At 37.2% G+C, this 21,418-nt stretch overlaps 1 protein-coding gene across 5 annotated transcripts in view; it reads left to right on the top strand.

Annotated features, from left to right (window-relative positions):
* Nucleotides 1-19,890, top strand: part of RBM20 (RNA binding motif protein 20) — a 415,808-nt gene extending 395,918 nt beyond the window's left edge. For all 5 annotated transcript variants that reach the window (XM_053692751.1, XM_053692749.1, XM_053692750.1 and 2 more), the window contains exons 12-14: nt 898-1,017; nt 1,123-1,244; nt 19,503-19,890. In XM_053692751.1, coding sequence (XP_053548726.1) covers nt 898-1,017; nt 1,123-1,244; nt 19,503-19,616 — 356 coding nt within the window. In that variant the 3' untranslated portion in view covers nt 19,617-19,890. The remainder of the gene's footprint in view (nt 1-897; nt 1,018-1,122; nt 1,245-19,502) is intronic.
* The last annotated feature ends 1,528 nt before the right edge of the window (nt 19,891-21,418 follow it).

Here is a 21,418-nt window from a genome sequence, read left to right as displayed (position 1 = left end):
CATATGGCATATTAAGTATTTTATTAGATAATTAGAGGCACTTGTAGATACAGTGGTTACATTACATAAACTGTACATAACATATTTTAGTACAAACATTTTGCAAATATAATTGTATAAATGGTTTATTTCAGTGATGTTTAACCAGGATACCTTGAAATCCTGGGTTGCATAGTTAGGGGTGTCACAATGTGGGCTAATTATAAAATCCTGAATCATTGAAGTGAAAAGAATTTTAGTGACACAAATGGTACTTCACCCACATATACAAATAAATAAATAAATGTATGTGAGTGCTACCAAAGCCTTGTTCAGAAGGAGAAAGAAACAACATTTCAGTTAATCTTGGGGTTAGAGAGAGCAAGAGAAAGAGAGAGTGAGAGATAGAGATAACTGATATATGCTGGATGTAAATGTGATTAACGCTACAGAAGATATTTGATTTTTTTTCTGAATATTTAAAAATGAATGCAAAAGCTGACATCTATTATATTTTGAACAATTTATAATTATTTAAATATTTATTACAAAATGAAATTTGCATTCTGCCAGCTGAATTGCAATGAATGACATTTTAGTTGAATAAATAATGTGAAGCTTAAACTTTATTTGATGAACATGATATTTACCACATTAGTATAACATGTTAAATAAAATAATCAAATGTTTGTAGATAGATAGATAACAGGTAGATAACAATAGATAGATAGATAGATAGATAGATAGATAGATAGATAGATAGATAGATAGACAGACAGGATAGCCGATAACATACAGATTTGGATAGTGTATTACAAAGTGATTTTGTTGACATTGTATTAGAATTCACACCCATGTTGTAAATTATAGAAATATGTATATAAAGTCAACACTTTTAACATAATTTGCTTGATTAAGGTCATTCTGTATCATCAAAAACATCATCTTCAGAAGTCTCTGAATTAGAATTGAAAGAAATGCATTCTTCTCCATCATGGGAACAAGAGGATGTGTTTGCTGAACTTAACATCCCTCTAGGTAACTACTGATTTGTCATTTTATAACAGCTTCTTCTATTTTTTATATGAAACACATTTTTATCATTACCAACTGAACCTCTATTGAACTTTAAATCTTTTAAAGGTGTTGAATTTGTAGTGCCAAGAACCGGCTTTTTCTGCAAACTTTGTGGCCTCTTCTACACCAGCGAAGAGACAGCAAAAACATCTCATTGTCGAAGCCGTGTTCACTACAAAAATTTACAGGTATGTGATATTACTAAGAACTCAGTGACTTATGCAAATTGTCATAATTGTATATAATCATATTTATTTACTGAATAATAATAATGTTACTTGAAAACATGTAAAATATAATATGGATGTTTTTAAATATACTTTGCACTAGATTCTTATATGAGATAAAAATGAAATCACGTATAATATAAACATTGTAATTAAATAAGTAGAGAAATAATAAAAAATAAAAATGATTAGAGAGTCCACATCTATTCATAACAAATTCAGATCCATTCATAGCACAACAAATATTTGGAAATGGTTTGTATGCTTTAACCCTTTGGGGCCTATCTATCAAGCTCCGAATGGAGCTTGACGGCCCGTGTTTCTGGTGAGTCTTTAGACTCGACAGAAACAGCAGTTATGAAGCAGCGGTCACAAAGATCGCTGCTCCATAACCCTGTCCGCCTGCTCTGAGCCGATTGGCCGCAAGTCAGCAGGGGGCGGCGTTGCACCAGCAGCTTTTGTGAGCTGCTGGTGCAATGCTGAATACGGAGAGCGTATTGTTCTCCACATTCAGCGAGGTCTTGCGGACCTGATCCGCAGTGTCGGATCAGGTCCGCAAGACCTTTCTTAAATAGGGGGCTTTGCCTGCTAAGCCATTTCCCACCTGGGTGTTAAGCTGTTTTATAGCTTTTAGAAGCAGTTTGTGTGAATAAACTATACAAACTATATATTATTTTTTCAGCAGACCTAGCAGATTCCAAATATACCATTATTATGTGTGTATGTCTCAACAGGTTTTAAAAATAATGCATAAAATATGAAAAAGTGTATTTTTGTACTCCATAATCAATAAAAATTAGTTTGTAATTTTATTTTTCTAAACTCTATCATCAAAACCTGTGGTGCTAAATATTTGTAGTAGGTAACCTATCTAAAATAAGCAGAAATTGAGAACATTTAACTGATGTGTCAATTTGATAGACCTTAACAAAAAGCATCTTTAAATTTAATGTATTGTTGCCAGCAATTAAACAGCTTTAGCTGCCTGGAAAGTTAAGATATGACAACAAAACTATATATTTTTAGAAACGACATCCCCAGCTGCATCAAATGAGGTCTTATTTGTATTTGTACCACATATCTGAAGTGTGCAACATATAAGCGAATGACATATGTAAAAAAAAATAAAAAAATACATGCAGACCCTGATTTGATGTGCCAAGGGGCGTACTTTCCAAAACTGTGTACCTTGTCTACTATTTCTTAAATTCCCAGGTAGCTACAGATGTCTAATTGTAGATATCACCCCAAATGTTTAAAGACAATTTTAAATAAGATTTTCAAGGTTGCCATATCTGCACTTAAACAGCTCTAGCCACCTGGATAGGGTTAAATTAGGGTACTTGACTAACCTAATTAACCTAATTCTAAATGATTTTATTTCTTTTACAAGATATGACAAGTCCACGGATTTCATCCTTACTTGTGGGATTACGCCTCCTGTTCAGCAGAAAGTGGCAAAGAGCACCACAGCAGAGCTGTATATATAGCTCCTCCCTTCCCTCCCCTCCAGTCATTCTCTTTGCCTGTGTCAGTGATAGGAAGAGGTAAAGTGAGGTGTTAGTTTAGATTCTTCAATCAAGAAGTTTTTTTATTTTAAAATGGTGCCAGTGAGTACTATTTTTCTCAGGGAGAAATCTTCAGTTTATAACTTCCCAAGAGGAATGGAGACATTTTATTTTTCTGCCCTGATGTTGATGATCTTAGCAAACGTTATCTAAGATCCATTCTGGTTCCCACAGAGCAACTGAAGGTAGTGTAAAGAAAAATCTTCAGTGTGGAGAACGGTGTCATGCTACAAGCAGCATTGAGGTATGTTCAGTCTTTTGTTTCTGGGGAGACTTGATGCATCAGAACAGGCTGCCAATATTCCCTAGCTGGGGAGGGGTAATCAGTATGCACTATAGGGAAATGGTGTACCTGGAATTCCCTGTTATGTTGTTTATTTAATAGTGTACTGCTATGTCACTTTAAATTTATTATGTGGGCTGAAGCTGGAGAGATGCGGTTAGACTTTTATTATTCGGTGATGACAGGAAAATATTTTTCTCTGAGAGGCGCTTATTGCGCTGAGTGTGTATATTGTGTGGCACATGGCTGATATATGGAGGACCGACATGCGGGTCTCGTTTAGGCTAGTGTTACGCCCACGGTGGGCGGGGCCTATTTTCGCGCACTCAGACGCGCAGTGTGTTTTCCGGAACGGCAGCATGGTCCTGAGGCTCCGGTGGGGCCTTACTCTGTTTGATAATCGTAGGGTACAGAGAGGCTGAGAACGTTCCTGCAGTGCAATCTGGGGGCAGGTAGGCGCCGCAGCAGAGCTGTGGCGAGGTGCAGGGGCCTTAATTGATAATACAATGATATATGCAATAAATCTGATAAAGTTGATATAAATCTGATATATAATATACCCTAACAAGTGGTGCAATATTGTTATGCTATTTTGGGCACATAAGGGCAATTTTTATTGCTGAAAACGTCATTTTGTCTAATAACAGAAAAATCGCTTTTATTATTTAAGGGTGCAGTACATTTTTTAGTTCAAAAATTTTTATTATATATTTTGACTTCAAAGTACAATATATCAAGCATAAAACTACTATTTTGCTATTGCTAGTCTGTTTAACATGTCTAAACTTGAGGAAATTACTTCTTCTATGTGATGCCATTGTGGAACCCCCTCTTACTTTTTGTCCCTCATGTACTGAAAGGGCCTTACAATTGCCTAGATTTAGAGTTCTGCGGCCATTGGGGTGCATTAGCTACGCGTGCTTTTTTCCCCCCGCACCTTTTAAATACCGCTGGTATTTAGAGTTCACAGAAGGGCTGCGTTAGGCTCCAAAAAGGTAGCGTAGAGCATAATTTACCGCCACTGCAACTCTCAATACAAGCGGTGCTTACGGACACGGCCAGCTTAAAAAACGTGCTCGTGCACGATTCCCCTATAGGAAACAATGGGGCCGTTTGAGCTGAAAAAAAACCTAACACCCCTAATCTGCCCCCCCCAACGTCGCCGCTACCTACCTACAAGTATTAACCCCTAATCTGCCGACCGGACCTCACCGCTACTCTAATAAATGTATTAACCCCTAAAGCTAAGTCTAACCCTAACACCCCCCTAAGTTAAATATTATTTTTATCTAACGAAATAAAATAAATCTTATTAAATAAATTAATCCTATTTAAAGCTAAATACTTACCTGTAAAATAAAACCTAATATAGCTACAATATAAATAATAATTATATTGTAGCTATTTTAGGATTAATATTTATTTTACAGGCAACTTTGTATTTATTTTAACCAGGTACAATAGCTATTAAATAGTTAATAACTATTTAATAGCTACCTAGTTAAAATAATTACAAAAGTACCTGTAAAATAAATCCTAACCTAAGTTACAATTAAACCTAACACTACACTATCAATAAATTAATTAAACTACCTACAATTATCTACAATTAAACCTAACACTACACTATCAATAAATAAATTAAATACAAATACCTAAAAATAAATACAAATAAATACACTAACTAAAGTACAAAAAATAAAAAAAGAACTAAGTTACAAAAAATAAAAAAAGAACTAAGTTACAAAAAATAAAAAAGAATTTACAAACATTATAAAAATTATACAACAATTTTAAGCTAATTACACATACTCTAAGCCCCCTAATAAAATAACAAAGCCCCCCAAAATAAAAAAATGCCCTACCCTATTCTAAAATAAAAATTGAAAAGCTCTTTTACCTTACCAGCCCTTAAAAGGGCTTTTTGCGGGGCATGCCCCAAAGAATTCTGCTCTTTTGCCTGTAAAAAAAAACATACAATACCCCCCCAACATTACAACCCACCACCCACATACCCCTAATCTAACCCAAACCCCCCTTAAATAAACCTAATACTAAGCCCCTGAAGATCTTCCTACCTTGTCTTCACCACGCCGGGTATCACCGATCCGTCCAGAAGAGGGTCCGAAGTCTTCCTCCTATCCGGGCAATGTCTTCATCCAAGCGGGGGCTGAAGAGGACTATCATTGGGCTGAAGTCTTCATCCAAGCGGGGGCTGAAGAGGTCCATCATCCGGCTGAAGTCTTCTATCAAGCGGCATCTTCAATCTTCTTTCTTCCGGCTCCATCTTCATCCCGCCAACGCGGAACATCCATCCTGGCCGACGACTTCCCGACGAATGAGAGTTCCTTTAAGGGACGTCATCCAAGATGGCGTCCCTCGAATTCCGATTGGCTGATAGGATTCTATCAGCCAATCGGAATTAAGGTAGGAAATTTCTGATTGGCTGATGGAATCAGCCAATCAGATTCAAGTTCAATCCGATTGGCTGATCCAATCAGCCAATCAGATTGAGCTCGCATTCTATTGGCTGTTCCAATCAGCCAATAGAATGGATGTTCCGCGTCGGCGGGATGAAGATGGAGCCGGAAGAAAGAAGATTGAAGATGCCGCTTGATAGAAGACTTCAGCCGGATGATGGACCTCTTCAGCCGCCGCTTGGATGAAGACTTCAGCCGGATGATGGACCTCTTCAGTCCCCGCTCGGATGAAGACTTCAGCCGGATAATGGACCTCTTCAGCCCCGCATAGGAGGAAGACTTCGGACCCTCTTCTGGACGGATCGGTGATACCCGGCGTGGTGAAGACAAGGTAGGAAGATCTTCAGGGGCTTAGTGTTAGGTTTATTTAAGGGGGGTTTGGTTAGATTAGGGGTATGTGGGTGGTGGTTGTAATGTTGGGGGGTATTGTATGTTTTTTTTTACAGGCAAAAGAGCAGAATTATTTGGGGCATGCCCTGCAAAAGGCCCTTTTAAGGGCTGGTAAGGTAAAAGAGCTTTTCAATTTTTATTTTAGAATAGGGTAGGGCATTTTTTTTATTTTGGGGGGCTTTGTTATTTTATTAGGGGGCTTAGAGTAGGTGTAATTAGCTTAAAATTGTTGTAATATTTTTATAATGTTTGTAAATTATTTTTTGTAACTTAGTTCTTTTTTATTTTTTGTAACTTAGTTCTTTTTTTATTTTTTGTACTTTAGTTAGTGTATTTATTTGTAGGTATTTGTATTTAATTTATTTATTGATAGTGTAGTGTTAGGTTTTATTGTAGATAATTGTAGGTAGTTTATTTAATTAATTTATTGATAGTGTAGTGTTAGGTTTAATTGTAACTTAGGTTAGGATTTTTTTTACTGGTACTTTTGTAATTATTTTAACTAGGTAGCTATTAAGTGATGCTAGCTCAATTAATTACAAACAGGATCTCGTCGTTACATCGAGGCCCCCGCGCAAACTCACGAATATAAATACTGTGACAGGAGCGAGCTGCACTTAGTCTTATGGCGCGGTCGGGCCGGGCTGTGACTATACAGCTGGCCCAATGCGCTGACTAAATATAACAGACCCGCTCAGCAGAGAGCGTGTCTGTGAAACAGCGTTTGTTTTTTTAAATTAATAGGGTACAATTATTTTTTTTAATGTTTGGCTACTATAATGTTATATAATTCTGCACTATGTGCAGAATTATATAACATTATTTTTAAGGTTTACTGTCCCTTTAACTTATAAATATCTTGTCTTGTTTATAATAAGCAATGCAAATCTAGTTCAGTGCCCCACTGCCCCTCTACATTAACTGTACCTAACAATGGTGCCATAATTTGTTACTGCACTGGAATCTCTATGATTTTAACGAAGTCATTCCACTTCCAAATAACGTTTTCTGCTCTTTGTTCTTTTTCATACATAACATCATAAACCTTGATGGCTATTTGTTTTCTTAAGTTTTCTATAATTTTTATAACATTGGGTACATTAGATACAAGCCAAGAACCTAAAATACATTTTCTTGTTATCATTGTTACCATTACCACCAAAGCCACAAATTTCTTTCTATTGTTGAGTCAGTCAAAGTTATAACTTTTTTAAAGTTTAGTTGCAGCTTCGTTTTCAATACTTTAGATATCCAGTAGCTTATTTTAGCCCATAATTGTTTAATCTTTGGGCAATCCGAAAAGTAATGCTTTAGACTTTGGTTAGTAAGTTTACTTTGAATACATTCATTCCTACAGTTGAACCATTTGCTAACTGTTTTTGGTGTCACATAAAATGTATGCACTATTTTAGTTTGTGATTCCCCAAAGTATGCATCGCTAGTCACTTGATGAATGATTTTTAAACTTTTGTGCAAATCCTCTACAGCAACCTGTTTTTCCATCTCCCTATTCCAGGCCTCTGACAGTTTTGACATAATCTTACCTTTGTTAGACTCTAACAGAGCTTCATAAATAAATTAGTACGTAAAATTCCCCTTTTTAAACATTGCAATTGATTTATCCAAACAGTGAGTTTCCCATAACGGGGTATTTTCACAGTAAAGTGTTAATATAATGGGTAATTTGAGTATAGGAAAAATAGTAAGAATCTGGTATTGATACCTTGTTTTGAAGTTCTTGAAAGGAGATTATTTTTCTGTGAATTATGTCTAACAGCTCACCTATTGTTTTTATATTTATCTTGTGTCCTTTTTTGACAAATTCTATGGACCTTCCTGGTAGAAACCATAGATTTCCTTTTATAGGTATAAAAAGTGAAGCATAATACTGTGTTCCCAAAATTTTATGCACTTCCTGCCAGGCTCTAATAATACTTTCGTACGTAATATTTTTTCTGATTGCTGACGGTATGTCCTTCCATTTTTGATGTAACAGTGAGGCAAGTGATATATCCTCTAAAATAGACTCGTCTATAACCTGAATATAGACATGCTCAGTACCTAAGAGCCAATCTAAAGCTATCTTCGTTAATGCTGCTAGGTTATAAAAATAAATATCTGGGATACCCAAGCCCCCATTTTCCTTTTTCACCTGTAATTTTTTAGACTAATGCAAGTTTTTTTACTTTCCCACAAAAAAAGGTTAAACATCTTATTCAATTTATTGATATTGTATTTGGGGATCATAATCGGAATCATGTTCATAGGATAAATTAGTTTTGGAAAGGTCATTATTTTTATTAGATGAGCTCTCCCTGATAATGAAATAGGTAGCCCTTTCCATCTTTGAAAATCACGTTTAATGTCTTCATAGATTTGATTAAAGTTTAGTCTATACCATTAATTTTTACTTGAAATACAGATACCCAAATATGTTAAATGCTTTTTCACTTCAGTAAAGGTAGTTTTTTCGATTTCTATTTCCTTAATTTTACTTAGCCACAAAATCTCTGATTTTTTCTAATTTATTTTGAAACCTGAGAGTCGACCAAATGTCTTAAAGGGACACTGAACCCAATTTTTTTCTTTCATGATTCAGATAGAGCATGCAATTTTAAGCAACTTTCTAATTTACTCCTATTATTTGTTTCTTCGTTCTTTTGCTATCTTTATTTGAAAAAGAAGGCATCTAAGCTTTTTTTGGGTTCAGAACTCTGGATAGCATTTTTTTATTGGTGGATTAATTTATCCACCAATCTGCAAGGACAACCCAGGTTGTTCACCAAAAATGGGCCGGCATCTAAACTTACATTCTTGCATTTCAAATAAAGATACCAAGAGAATGAAGAAAATTTGATAATAGGAGCAAATTAGAAAGTTGCTTAAAATTTCATGCTGTATCTGAGTCATGAAAGAAAAAATTTGGGTTCAGTGTCCCTTTAATTACTTGTAATATGTCCTTTAGATGTAATTCTGGGTCTTGTAAAAAAAAAAAAAGGAGCATATCATCTGCATATAATGCTAGATTAAAGCTACACCCATTCATCTTAAAACCTAAAGGAATTTTGCGAATTTTGACAGCTAAGGGCTCTAATACTAGGTTAAACAAGAGAGGTGATAAAGGTCACCCTTGCCTTGTCCCTCTTTCTAAAGAAAACCTCTGGGATATTTCCCCATTAACAGATAATGCAGCCTTTAGTTTATTGTAAATATTTTTAATAAGGGAAGGAAAAAAATCCCTGAATATTAATTTTTTTTAAACAAGAGAATAAAAATGGCCATTCTACCCGGTCGAAACCGGTTTTCGCCATCTAGTGCTAAAAGCGCTGCATTCTTCTTAGGTTGTTTTATCGACTGTTCTTTGTTAAGTGCCCAGAAATGATTTGCTATATATAACACTTTCCTCATATTCTTTCCTGGGGATCTTGCTTGAACAAATCCTTACTGATCATCATGTATCAGTGGTGGTAGAATTTTTTTTAATCTATTAGCTAATATTTTTGCTAGTAATTTATAATCTTGGATAAGCAGCAAGATCGGTCTATATGATGCCACTTTAAATAGATCTTTCTCCGCTTTTGGTATAACAATTATACAGGCTGCTTAAAATTCTTGAGAGGGCTGGATTACTCCTGACAAATATAAGTTAAACAATTCTACCAGCATTTTAGAAACCTGGGTTTTAAGTATTTTATACCATTCTATCGGAAGACCGTATGGTCCAGGCGATTTTCCTATTTTAATTCACTTAAGGTTTTGTTGATTCCTCTAACATAATTTCTGCATTTAGTTCATCCTGCTGATTTGTGTAATTTCCAGAAGTGAGATTGAATAAAAAAACTCTTTATATTCTTTTTCGATATTACTATATTTTTCTGAAGTATATAATGTTTCATAGAATTTACAAAATTCTTCAACAATATCTATTGATTTTGTCTGTATACCCTTCTCCATTTCTATTTGCAGGATTTGTTTCTTAGATTTACAATTTTTAACTACATTGGCTAAATATTTCCCTGCTTTATTACTCTGCATGTAGAATTTACCTTGTGCTTTTTTATATCTCCAGTAGCTTGCTGGGTCAAGTAAATATTAATTTCCTTTTTATTTATCATATAATTTTTAAAATTGTTGTGAGACCTGTTACCCAGGTGTAAAGTATAAGCTGCTCCTAATTGTTTTCTTAGTTGTCTATATTGCGATTGCCTGGTTTTATTGTAATTAGCTACAGAGGCAATATGCCCTTTAATAACAGCTTTCCCTGTTTCCCATTTTGTCTGGATATTACATTCATCTCCTTGATTATTTTCCAGAAATTCCTCCCATTTTTTCTTTTATGTCAGAGCATTTTATTATTGCACTATTGCTTACCTAGTCATCACTAGGTTCCCTAATAAAGTCCCACGGTTTACAATATCATTTGTATGCCGACCACACCCAAATCTACTTCTCTGCACCAGACCTATCTCCTTCCTTGCTAACCCGTGTCACTAACTGTCTTTCTCACATCTCTAACTGGATGTCCTCTCACTACCTCAAGCTAAATCTCTCCAAAACTGAGCTCCTTATTTTCCCCCCTTCCTCAAAACTCTCCACCCCCAATCTCTCTATAACTGTCGACAACTCCATCATTACCCCTACCCCGCACGCCCGATGTCTCGGGGTCAGATTTGACTCAGATCTTTCTTTCACTCCTCACATTCAGTCTTTGGCTAAAGCCTGCCGCTTCCACCTTAAAAACATCTCTAAAATTAGATACTTCCTTACACAAGACACAACTAAGATTTTAATCCACTCTCATTCTTTCCCGTCTTGATTACTGCAACTCTGTCCTCAACACCTGCCGCCTAGCTCCTTTACAATCCATAATGAATGCCTCTGCCAGACTCATCTTCCTTACACGTCGCTCTTCATCTGCTGCACCTCTTTGCCAATCCCTTCACTGGCTTCCTCTTGCCTCTAGGATCAAACACAAAATTCTCATTCTGACATACAAAGCCCTCAACTGCACTGCTCCCCCCTATATCTCAGACCTTGTCTCCAGATACTCTCCCTCCCGTCCCCTTCGCTCTGCTCATGACCTCCTACTCTCCTCCTCTCTTGTCACCTCATCACACTCCCATTTACAGGACTTTTCCAGACTGGCTCCCATCTTGTGGAACTCTCTGCCTCGCTCCACAAGACTCTCTTCTAGTTTTAAAAGCTTCAAGTGCTCCCTAAAGACTCTACTGTTCAGAGATGCATACAACCTACACTAACCTTTCCTAATACCAGTTCCTCTCCTCCATTGCTATCCCCTGAACCCCCTTAGCATGTAAGCCTAAGAGTCCAGCTGTTTGTAGATCACCTTCTTAAGAGCTGACTACAACAGTGCAACTTTTGGCAGGGCCCTTTACCCATTTGATCCCTATAATTGTTTTGTTGTACTCCCCCTTTGTTTATAGCACTGCGGAATCTGTTGGTGCTCTACAAATAACCGATAATAATAATAATAAAACAATGGGGATTGGGATAAAAATCTTTGAGAAAAACAACTTGGGCCAGATTACGAGTGGAGCACAAATGTTTGGACCCAAGCGATAAGGGGTTATCATGGAGGTTTGCACTCATTGGGCTTACCACTTGTATTACAAGTTGAAAATAATCACAAAGTACGCTAGAATGATTACCACTACTTCAAAGATCTGGTTAACTGTTTTGCAAAACATAAAAGTTTCACAAAATACATTACAAAATATAGTTACACTCTCATAATAACACTGTCTAAAAAAATATTTCACAAAAAAAATTATAAGGGCTCAAAAATATGAGGTCTCAGGTGTTAGAAAAAAAGGCAGGCAAAGGGCTTTAACATATATATATATATATATATATATATATATATATATATACATACAGTATCTCACAAAAGTGAGTACACCCCTCACATTTGTGTAATTATTTTATTTTATCTATTCACGTGACAACACTGAATAAATGACACTTTGCTACAATGTAAAGTAGTGTACAGCCTGCATACCAGTGTAAATTTGCTGTCCCCTCAAAATAACTCAACACACAGCCATTAATGTCAAAACCATTGGCAACAAAAGTGAGTGCACCCCTAAGTGGAAATGTCCAAATTGGGCCAAATTAGCCATTTTCCCTCCCCGGTGTCATTTGACTCATTAGTGTTACAAGGTCTCAGGTGTGAATGGCTAGCAGGTGTGTAAAAATTTGTTGTTATCGCTCTCACACTCTCTCATACTGGTCACTGGAAGTTAAACATGGCACCTCATGGCAAAGAACTCTCTGAAGATCTGAAAAAACATAATTTATGCTTACCTGATAATTCCTTTCTTCTGTAGTGTGATCAGTCCCACAGGTCATCATTACTTGTGGGATATTAACTGCTCCCCTACAGGAAGTGCAAGAGGATTCACCCAGCAGAGTTGCTATATAGCTCCTCCCCTCTACGTCACCTCCAGTCATTCGACCAAGGACCAACGAGAAAGGAGAAGCCAAGGGTGTAGTGGTGACTGGAGTATAATTTAAAAAATATTTACCTGCCTTAAAAAACAGGGCGGGCCGTGGACTGATCACACTACAGAAGAAAGGAATTTATCAGGTAAGCATAAATTATGTTTTCTTCTGTTAAGTGTGATCAGTCCACGGGTCATCATTACTTGTGGGATACCAATACCAAAGCAAAAGTACAACGGATGACGGGAGGGATAGGCAGGCTCTTTATACAGAAGGAACCACTGCCCTGAAGAACCTTTCTCCCAAAAATAGCCTCCGAGGAAGCAAAAGTGTCAAATTTGTAAAATTTGGAAAAAGTATGAAGCGAAGACCAAGTTGCAGCCTTGCAAATCTGTTCAACAGAGGCCTCATTCTTAAAGGCCCAAGTGGAAGCCACAGCTCTAGTGGAATGAGCTGTAATTCTTTCAGGAGGCTGCTGTCCAGCAGTCTCATAAGCTAAACGAATTATGCTACGAAGCCAAAAAGAGAGAGAGTAGCAGAAGCTTTTTGACCTCTCCTCTGACCAGAGTAAAACGACAAACAGGGAAGACGTTGTCGAAATCTTTAGTTGCCTGTAAATAAAATTTAAGGGCACGAACTACATCCAGATTGTGCAAAAGACGTTCTTTCCTCGAAGAAGGATTTGGGCACAAGGATGGAACAACAATCTCCTGATTGATATTCCTTAGGTAAGAACCCAGGCTTAGTACGCAGAACTACCTTATCCCGAGTGAAAAATCAAATAAGGAGAATCACAATGTAAGGCTGATAACTCAGAGACTCTTCGAGCCGAGGAAATAGCCATTAAAAATAGAACTTTCCAAGATAACAACTTTATATCAATGGAATGAAGGGGTTCAAACGGAACACCCTGTAAAACGTTAAGAACAAGGTTTAAACTCCATGGTGGAGCCACAGCTTTAAACACAGGTTTAATCCTGGCCAAAGCCTGACAAAAAGCCTGAACGTCTGGAACTTCTGACAGACGCTTGTGTAACAGAATGGACAGAGCTGAGATCTGTCCCTTTAAGGAACTAGCGGATAACCCCTTTTCTAAACCTTCTTGTAGAAAAGACAATATCCTAGGAATCCTAACCTTACTCCAAGAGTAACCTTTGGATTCGCACCAATATAGGTATTTACGCCATATTTTATGGTAAATCTTTCTGGTGACAGGCTTCCTAGCCTGTATTAAGGTATCAATAACTGACTCAGAAAAACCACGCTTTGATAAGATCAAGCGGTTCAATTTCCAAGCAGTCAGCTTCAGAGAAGTTAGATTTTGATGTTTGAAAGGACCCTGAATCAGAAGGTCCTGTTTCAGAGGTAACGACCAAGGTGGACAGAATGACATGTCCACCAGATCTGTATACCAAGTCCTGCGTGGCCATGCAGGCGCTATTAGAATCACTGATGCTTTCTCCTGATTGATTCTGGCAATCAATCGAGGAAGCATCGGGAAAGGTGGAAACACATAAGCCATCCTGAAGGTCCATGGTGCTGTCAAGCATCTATCAGGACCGCTCCCGGATCCTGGATCTGGACCCGTAGCGCGGAAGCTTGGGCGTTCTGTCGAGACGCCATGAGATCTATCTCTGGTTTGCCCCAACGTGGAAGTATTTGGGCAAAGACCTCTGGATGATAGTTCCCACTCCCCCGGATGAAAAGTCTGACGACTTAAGAAATCCGCCTCCCCAGTTCTCCACTCCCGGGATGTGGATTGCAGACAGGTGGCAAGAGTGAGACTCTGCCCAGCGAATTATCTTCGATACTTCCATCATTGCTAGGGAGCTTCTTGTCCCCTCCCTGATGTTGATATAAGCTACAGTCGTGATGTTGTCCGACTGGAACCTGATGAACCCCCGAGTTGCTAACTGGGGCCAAGCCAGAAGAGCATTGAGGACTGCTCTCAATTCCAGAATGTTTATTGGAAGAAGACTCTCCTCCTGATTCCATAGTCCCTGAGCCTTCAGGAGAATTCCAGACAGCGCCCCAACCTAGTAGGCTGGCGTCTGTTGTTACAATTGACCAGTCTGGCCTGCTGAATGGCATTCCCCTGGACAGATGTGGCCGATAAAGCCACCATAGAAGAGAATTTCTGGTCTCTTGAATGAATGAAGGACACGGCATGCATTTTGAAGTTTTGTTAACCTGTCCTCTGTCAGGTAAATCTTCATTTCTACAGAATCTATCAGAGTCCCCAGGAAGGGAACTCTTGTGAGTGGAAAGAGAGAACTTTTCTCTTCGTTCACTTTCCATCCATGCGACCTTAGAAATGCCAGTACTATCTCTGTATGAGATTTGGCAGTTTGAAAGCTTGAAGCTTGTATCAGTATGTCGTCTAAGTACGGAGCTACTGAAATTCCTCGCGGTCTTAGTACCGCCAGAAGAGTGCCCAGAACCTTTGTGAAGATTCTTGGAGCCGTAGCCAGTCCGAATGGAAGAGCTACAAACTGGTAATGCCTGTCTAAAAAGGCAAACCTTAGATACCGGTAATGACTTCTGTGAATCGGTATGTGAAGGTAAGCATCCTTTAAATCCACTGTGGTCAAGTACTGACCCTCTTGGATCATGGGCAAAATTGTTCGAATAGTTTCCATCTTGAACGATGGAACTCTTAGGAATTTGTTTAGGATCTTTAAATCCAAGATTGGCCTGAAGGTTCCCTCTTTTTGGGAACTACAAACAGATTTGAGTAAAACCCTTGTCCTTGTTCCAACCGCGGAACTGGATGGATCACTCCCATTAATAAAAGATCTTGTACGCAGCGTAGAAACGCTTCCTTCTTGTTAGGTTTGTTGACAACCTTGACAGATGAAATCTCCCTCTTGGGGAGAGGATTTGAAGTCCAGAAGGTATCCCTGGATATGATCTCTAACGCCCAGGGATCCTGAACATCTCTTGCCCAAGCCTGGGCGAAGAGGGAAAGTCTGCCCCCCCACTAGATCCGGTCCCGGATCGGGGGCCCCCAATTCATGCTGTCTTAGGGGCAGCAGCAGGTTTTCTGGCCTGTTTGCCCCTGTCCAGGACTGGTTAGGTTTCCAGCCTTGTCTGTAGCGAGCAACAGCTCCTTCCTGTTTTGGTGCAGAGGAAGTTGATGCTGCTCCTGCTTTGAAATTACGAAAGGAACGAAAATTGGACTGTCTAGCCTTGGCTTTGGCCTGTCCTGAGGCAGGGCATGACCTTTACCTCCTGTAATGTCATCAATAATCTCTTTCAAGCCGGGCCCGAATAAGGTCTGCCCTTTGAAAGGAATATTAAGCAATTTAGATTTAGACGTAACATCAGCTGACCAGGATTTTAGCCATAGAGCTCTGCGTGCCTGAATGGCGAATCCTGAATTTTTAGCCGCAAGTTTAGTTAAATGTACTACGGCATCTGAAATAAATGAATTAGCTAACTTAAGGAATTTAAGTTTGTGTGTGATGTCATCTAGTGTGGATGATTGAAGTGTCTCTTCCAGAGACTCAAACCAAAATGCTGCTGCAGCCGTGACAGCGCAATACATGCAAGAGGTTGCAATATAAACCCTTGTTGAACAAAACATTTCTTAAGGTAACCCTCTAATTTTTTATCCATTGGATCTGAAAAAGCACAGCTATCCTCCACTGGATAGTGGTACGCTTAGCTAAAGTAGAAACTGCTCCCTCCACCTTAGGGACCATTTGCCATAAGTCCCGTGTGGCGGCGTCTATTGGAAACATTTTTCTGAATATAGGAGGGGGTGAGAAAGGCACACCGGGTCTATCCCACTCCTTAGTAACAATGTCAGTAAGTCTCTTAGGTATAGGAAAAACGTCAGTACTCGTCGGTACCCCGCAAAATATTTATCCAACCTACACATTTTTTCTGGGATTGCAACTGTGTTACAATCATTCAGAGCCGCTAATACCTCCCCTAGTAACACACGGAGGTTCTCAAGCTTAAATTTAAAATTTGAAATGTCTGAGTCCAGTTTATTTGGATCAGAACCGTCACCCACAGAATGAGCTCTCCGTCTTCACGTTCTGCAAACTGTGACGCAGTATCAGACATGGCCCTTGCATTATCAGCGCACTCTGTTCTCATCCCAGAGTGATCACGTTTACCTCTTAGTTCTGGTAGTTTAGCCAAAACTTTCAGTCATAACAGTAGCCATATCTTGTAATGTGATTTGTAATGGCCGCCCAGATGCACTCGGCGCTACAATATCACGCACCTCCTGAGCGGGAGATGCAGGTACTGACACGTGAGGCGAGTTAGTCGGCATAACTCTCCCCTCGTTGTTTGGTGAAATATGTTCAATTTGTTAAGATTGACTATTTTTTAAAGTAGCATCAATACATTTAGTACATAAATTTCTATTGGGCTCCACTTTGGCATTAACACATATAGCACAGAGATATTCCTCTGAATCAGACATGTTAACACACTAGCAAATAACAGCAACTTGGAAATACTTTTCAAAGTAATTTACAAATAATATGAAAACGAACTGTGCCTTTAAGAAGCACAGAAAATATTATAACAGATAAATAATTAAGTTATAGCATCAATCTTTGTCAGAATATACAGTTTTAGCAAAGGATTGTTCCCTCAGCAAATGATAACTAACCCAGCAGCAGAAAAAAATACACAAATAAACGTTTTTTATATCACAGTCAATACAATCAGCACAAGCTCTGCTGTGAATGATTACTTCCCTCAAAAAAGACTCTTGAGATCCCAGAACTCTGTAGAGATGACCCGGATCATGCAGGAAGAAAATGATACCTCTGACTGAGTTTTTCTGATGCATAGTGAAAGCACCAAAATGGCCCCTCCCCCACACACATAACAGTGAGAGGGATCAGTGAACTGCTCTAATTTAAATCAAAACTATTGCCAAGTGGAAAAAAAAAGTGCCCAAAACATTTTTTCACCCAGTACCTCAGAGAAAAAAACGTTTTTACATGCCAGCAAAAAAACGTTTTACCTCAATAATTAATTGTCATTTAAAACCTATTGCAAGTCCCTGCAAAATAGGTTAAGTCTATGTATACAGTTTAAAAGCCAGAGAGTACCATTTCCCAGAAAACTGAAGTGTAAAAATATACATACATGACAGCCTGATATCAGCTACATCTACTGCATTCAAGGCTGAGTTTACATTATAACGGTATGGCAGGATTTTCTCATCAATTCCATGTCAGAAAATAATAAACTGCTACATACCTCTTTGCAGATTATCTGCCTGCTGTCCCTGATCTGAAGTTTACCTCTCCTCAGATGGCCGAGAAACAGCAATATGATCTTAACTACTCCGGCTAAAATCATAGAAAAACTCAGGTAGATTCTTCTTCAAATTCTACCAGAGAAGGAATAACACACTCGGTGCTATTATAAAATAACAAACTTTTGATTGAAGATATAAAAACTAAATATATCACCATAGTCCCTCTCACACATCCTATCTAGTCGTTGGGTGCAAGAGAATGACTGGAGGTGACGTAGAGGGGAGGAGCTATATAGCAACTCTGCTGGGTGAATCCTCTTGCACTTCCCTGTAGGGGAGCAGTTAATATCCCACAAGTAATGATGACCCGTGACTGATCACACTTAACAGAAGAAATATATATATATACACACATACACATTGCTAAAGATGTTTATATCTATGTACATATGTATATACTACTGTATTTAAAGACACATAAATACATATGTACACATATATAGACATATATATAAGTGCACTTGGAGCCTTTACATTCAAGTAGATGAAAACATGTAAAAGCTATTCATATTTAATAAAGTGTTATAATTTGTATTTACTATAAATATTTCACATTCCAGTGTCCTATACCTATATATATATATATATATATATATATTATATATATATATATATATTTATTTACATACATTGCACCAAAATACCATCATATACTGTATATGTAGAAATAAGTATTTATGAATAAATAGAACATATTCTGTATTTGAACATTGGAATGTGAAATATTCATATTTCATGTTGGGGTTAGCACAAATGAGAGTATGCGATCGGTTTGCGCGAGAGTGGGGCGTTAATTTCCCCACTTTTTCTCTCTTTTGATTTCTATGGGGGAATACGTGAATGTGCACGCGATATTCTAAACAAGAACAACTCGACAAGCAGAAAAAGCTTACTTCTAACGCAATTAATTCTTAAATCGAAGTGGTTAATTTGCACTCCACTCCTAATCTGGCCCTTTATCTACATAAAGTCCATATAAGCTTTTAAATGGACTTGACACCCAAATGTTGAAGCACTTGAAAGTGATGCAGCATAGCTGTAAAAAGCAGACTAGAAAATATCACCTGAACATCTCTATGTAAAAAAGGAAGATAGTTTTCCTCACAATTTCCTCAGTAGCCACATAAAATTGTAAAGGACTTAAAGTGAAGGTAAACTTTGATGAATGAAAGCCCGTTTTTAAAAAAAATGCTATTAAAAACAGGGGCACTTTCATTCATCAAAGTTACAAAGCAGCCGTTGATGATATTTTCTTGTCCAGCTTTTAAAAGTTATGCTGCTTCACTTCAAGTGATTTAGCATATGGGTATAATCTTCCTTAAATGTTGAAGTTGATTTCTCTTGAAAATCATTAGATATGTTTTTTCAAAAGGATTGTGATCAACCCCTTTGTATTTAACCTACGCATATGGGTTAAACACATAGCGAAATCAGGTAGTGGGACATAGCTAAACACATCTAGTGAGCAAATGACAAGAGGCATATGTATGTATCCACCAGCTGTGCATGGCTGCTCCACAGCCTTATAGGTATCTTTTTCTAACAAAGGATACTAAGAGTAAATCATTTTAATGAAAGAAGTGAATTGGAAGAATCTCTTAAACTTACATGCTGTATCTGAACCATGAAAGTGTAAGTTTGGCTTAATGTCTCTTTAAAATATCTTCATTGTTGTAGTATTAGTTGTGTTAAAATACAAAAGATATTTATTTAAGTTTAAGTTTCTTTTTGTTTATCTTTCAGAGTTATTTGTCAAAGTTGGCTGAAGGAAGTTCTGAAAAAATTGAGGCTGTTAGTGTTGTACATCAAGAAGATGGGATTGTTCCTCACTTTGAGGAAAACCAGGCCTTGAGTTAAACTCTCCAAAATGTGGTGGAAAAAAAAGATTTGATTGAAAAGTCACATCCAGAGATAAGGAGTAAAATAGATGAAATATAAACAAAGAAGACAACAAATAAAGAAGGACATTCATATCCTCCTACAGCTACTGTGTTGTGGCATCAGAAAAGATGTGAAAAGGTCAAAGCAAGAACAATGTAACCAGGAGTTGCTATTTCACATTTTCCTTAAAAAAAGCACCAGTCCAGTTTAGTCGGTCCAAGGCCTGTCTCTCTCTCTCTCTCTCATAACCTTTTAATTTCTTTTTATAATCTTCACTAAGCAAATATGAATCATTCATTTAAAGTGATGGTAAATTCAGCCCAACTGCTCCACATATTTTGAAAGCTCTTATCCTAACTAGCATATCGATATGCTTTTTTATTAATAAAAGCATCAGTACACCGAATAACTTCAATTTTAGTCCTGCTACGTTATCCTTTTCAATTCAGCCTCTCTCTTACATTTTCAAAGCTCCTGCTTTGAATGGCATCTGTTCTAGCCAATCATAGCCTCACCATGCGCCCCCATGTAAAACTCTAACTGCACGCTCCCGTGCTCTGAACTCAGTAATCTGTGGAATCTGTTGGCGCTCTACAAATACCTGATAATAAATAAATAATCTTAATCCAATGTGCACGGGTGACTACTTACGCTACTTGCGTAATATATATAATAATTTGCATTTTAAAATTAAATTAATGGTATGAACAAAAGATTATATATATATATATATACACATACAGTATATATATATATAATATATATATATATAATATATATATTTTTAAATGTCATTGAGAAATGTGTGTCCAAATATAATGAATTACATGTACACAAAACAAATAACAAAATGAGTAGAGAATTGATTATAATTGTTATAAAATAGTAATTAAAATTTTTGTAAGTATTGTGCAAAAAGAACATCTATAAAAAAACTATGGTTTATTGTAAAATGGCAAACAATTACAATCAATTCTCTACTTATTTTTTTTTGTGGTACATGTGTAATTCATTATATTTGGACACACATTATTTCTCAATGACATTTAATAAAATATATATATTTTGTTCATTACCATTAATTTAATTTTAAAATCCAAATTATTATATATATTATGCAAGGTAGCATAAGTAGTCGCCCTCATGCGCATTGCATTAAGATTACCTGAGTTCAGAGCACGGAAAGTGTGCAGTTAGAGTTTTACATGGGGTGCATGGTGAGGCTGGGCTATGATTGGCTAGAAACAGATGACACTCAAAGCAGGAGCTTTGAAAATGTTAGAGAGAGGCTGAATTGAAAAGGGTAACGTAGCAGGACTAAAATTGAAGTTATTCAGTGTACTGATGTTTTTATTAATAAAAAAGCATATTGATATGCTAGTTAGGATAAAAGCCTTTCAAAATATGTGGAGCAGTTGGGCTGAATTTACCATCACATTTAAGGTTACTTATGGATGAAAAAGAGAATAAACATTTCCAGGATAGACATAGTAAATTAATTTACATAGTAATTTGGATAATACTTTCCTTATAAGTAATTTTTGGGCACATTAATGTGTTTTCCAAAGATGAAAATACACATTGCAAACTAAATTACATTGATTTTTTGAAAGACCGGAGCAAACCAGGACTGGTGTTTTAAAGGATATTAGAATGTTCCTCTTGTTACGTATAAACTGAGTCTTAATTTAAGGCTCACCTGTAGGAGTGACTTGTCATTGCAGAAAAAGAAACTGAAAGATCATTATAGTTTTATTTTTTTATATATATTGTTGCCT

This window comes from Bombina bombina, chromosome 9 (genome assembly GCF_027579735.1).
Source record: "Bombina bombina isolate aBomBom1 chromosome 9, aBomBom1.pri, whole genome shotgun sequence".
Classification (NCBI taxonomy): Eukaryota; Metazoa; Chordata; class Amphibia; order Anura; family Bombinatoridae; genus Bombina; species Bombina bombina.
This window is presented reverse-complemented; position numbering and strand designations above follow the sequence as displayed.